Raw genomic sequence first — 2545 nt, forward strand, 5'->3', positions numbered from 1 at the left:
AATTTATTTTTAAAAACTGAATATGGAGAGAATGGTGAAAAAGGTGCTATCACTCAAGATGCATTAAATTTATAGCTGACTTGCTGAAAGGTAATCAATTTATACAACTAATTAAGGACAAAATTATAATGTAAAGCATAATTTTATCACCAGCTATTCACCAACATTTATTGTCTCTTCAGTAGAAACCAAATTATAAAACAGATCAACAGAAAGTGATGTGCCAGCATAAAACAAAAGGAGATGTGACTCCCTCCAACCAGCCTGTTGTTAGGAAACCATCTTCTGTTACTAAATGAGCCCTTGGAAATAAATTGTTTTAATTGAAAATAGTATTGAAAATTGATTACCTTAAAAGTAAAGTTGTTCAGAATGTAAACATCTATGAATTATATGCGAAAGAATATATATTTTGTATATAAAATGTGGTTAAATAAAGTGTTTAGTATATATTTTATTTACATACATATTTATATTATCTATTCATATATGTAATAGAATATAGTCCATATATTTATTTACATACACATTTACATAGTATCATATATAATATGATATTTATGAATATACATTTATTTCATAAAATACATATATTTGTGTATATGTTTGTTGATGTATAGCATACTTCAGTCATATCTGCCCCTTGTCATATTTCTCTTTTCCACTACCACTTTCCAATGTGTCCTCCCTAAAACAATACCCTTTTGTCATTATGCCTGATGATGATGATAATGATGTCAACAGTACTTTCATATTTCTTTTTTTAATTGTCTTTAAGTAGTTATACAAAGGAATTGTCATTCAACAATGCAATTTATGAACAGTATACTTTGACCAATGTTATCACCTGAACATTCTCACCCATCCTTCGCTTACCCAGCTTTTCCCTCATCATTCTGAATCTTCTAGAATACACATTGGATTATTGACTGTATTCTCCACATCTTTTTCTCTTCATTTGTCTATCCATACCTCCTTGACCCTATCTATCCCTTTAGACTTCTTACTTCCCGGAGTTTCATTTTGCTAAACATTTGATATTGCCTTCCTAAGACACTATGCATTTCTTTGTTGCTGAACAATATTCATTCTCTTGTGCTAAGAACCGCACCTTCTTTATCTATTCCTTGAGTGGGCTCCAAGTTTGAATGAATCCTTTGCAAGTGCAAATAGTACTACAATTACATGGGTGTACAGATGTCTTTATTGTATGTTAAAGACTGTTTTTCATTTTTCTATCAACTTCAGATGGAGAAAATTTCTCTCCAGTATCATGAATAAAAATCAACTTACTATCTGTAAATAAAAGTTTATGTGAAAGGAAGGCTGAAAAAAAAATCCATCATTTCTTCCCAGAAGAGATAATCACTGGACTATGAAAATGGGCCAACAGAACCTCACAATGCCCACTGAGTTCATTCTTTTGGGAGTCACAAGGCGGCCAGAGTTGCAGCTCCCCCTTTTTGTGGTCTTCCTCCTCATCTACACAGTCACAGTGGTAGGAAACCTGGGCATGATCATTCTAACCAAGCTGGATTCTCGCCTACACACGCCTATGTATTTCTTCATCAGACACTTAGCTCTCATCGATCTTGGAAATTCCACTGTCATTTGTCCCAAGATGTTGGTAAATTTTATTGTGGACCAAAATACCATTTCCTATTATGCTTGTGCCACCCAGATGGCTTTCTTCATTATGTTCATCGTCAGTGAACTGTCAGTCTTGTCAGCTATGGCCTATGACCGCTATGTAGCCATCTGTAACCCTCTGTTGTACAATGTCATCATGTCTCAGAGGCTCTGTCATGTGCTGGTGGGCCTCCCATACCTCTACAGTGCCTTTCAAGCTCTGTTGTTCCCCATTAAGTACTTTACCTTGACCTTCTGTGGCTCTAATGTCGTCAGTCATTTCTACTGTGATGTTGTTCCCCTGCTACCTTTGATCTGCACACGTGTGAGAGAAACAGAGTTGTTGACAGTACTGTTCTCAGCATTTAATTTAATCTCCTCTCTTTTGGTAGTTCTTTTGTCCTACATGATGATTTTGTGGACTGTATGCCAAATGCGTTCTGCAGAGGGAAGGAAGAAAGCATTCTCCACGTGCGGTTCTCACTTGACAGTGGTGGTGGTGTTCTATGGGACTCTGCTTTTCATGTATGTGCAGCCCAAATCCACACACTCGCGTGACACTGACAAAGTCGCCTCTGTGTTTTACACCTTAGTGATCCCCATGCTTAACCCCTTAATCTACAGCTTAAGGAACAAGGAGGTAAAAAATGCCTTCCATAGAGTCTTTAAATATCAATGAAATCTGTGCATTTATTATCCCACATGGAAAAATGCTATAATAAACTATTATTAAAGGCATGTGTTTCATGATAATAAGTCTCATAAGATAACCACCTTTCCTTTGACTCCAATAAATTATTTCTCTTTTATTGAGTTAAGCTTGCTCTCATAATCTAAGTCTTAATTAAATTATTGATTAGGATCTCAGGGAATTTACAAACCATAATACTCAGACTGCTGCCTCCTGGGTAGCTAG

The 2545-nt window shown here is 35.7% G+C and overlaps 1 protein-coding gene across 1 annotated transcript; it reads left to right on the forward strand.

Moving 5' to 3' along the window:
- The first annotated feature begins 1375 nt into the window (after positions 1-1375).
- LOC125361523 (olfactory receptor 8K5-like) lies at positions 1376-2308 on the forward strand. The gene has a single exon (XM_048360042.1). The coding sequence runs from the start codon at positions 1376-1378 to the stop codon at positions 2306-2308; it is 933 nt and encodes a 310-aa protein (XP_048215999.1).
- Positions 2309-2545: the final 237 nt, after the last annotated feature.

The sequence above is a fragment of the Perognathus longimembris genome, chromosome 13, assembly GCF_023159225.1.
Source record: "Perognathus longimembris pacificus isolate PPM17 chromosome 13, ASM2315922v1, whole genome shotgun sequence".
NCBI lineage: Eukaryota > Metazoa > Chordata > Mammalia > Rodentia > Heteromyidae > Perognathus > Perognathus longimembris.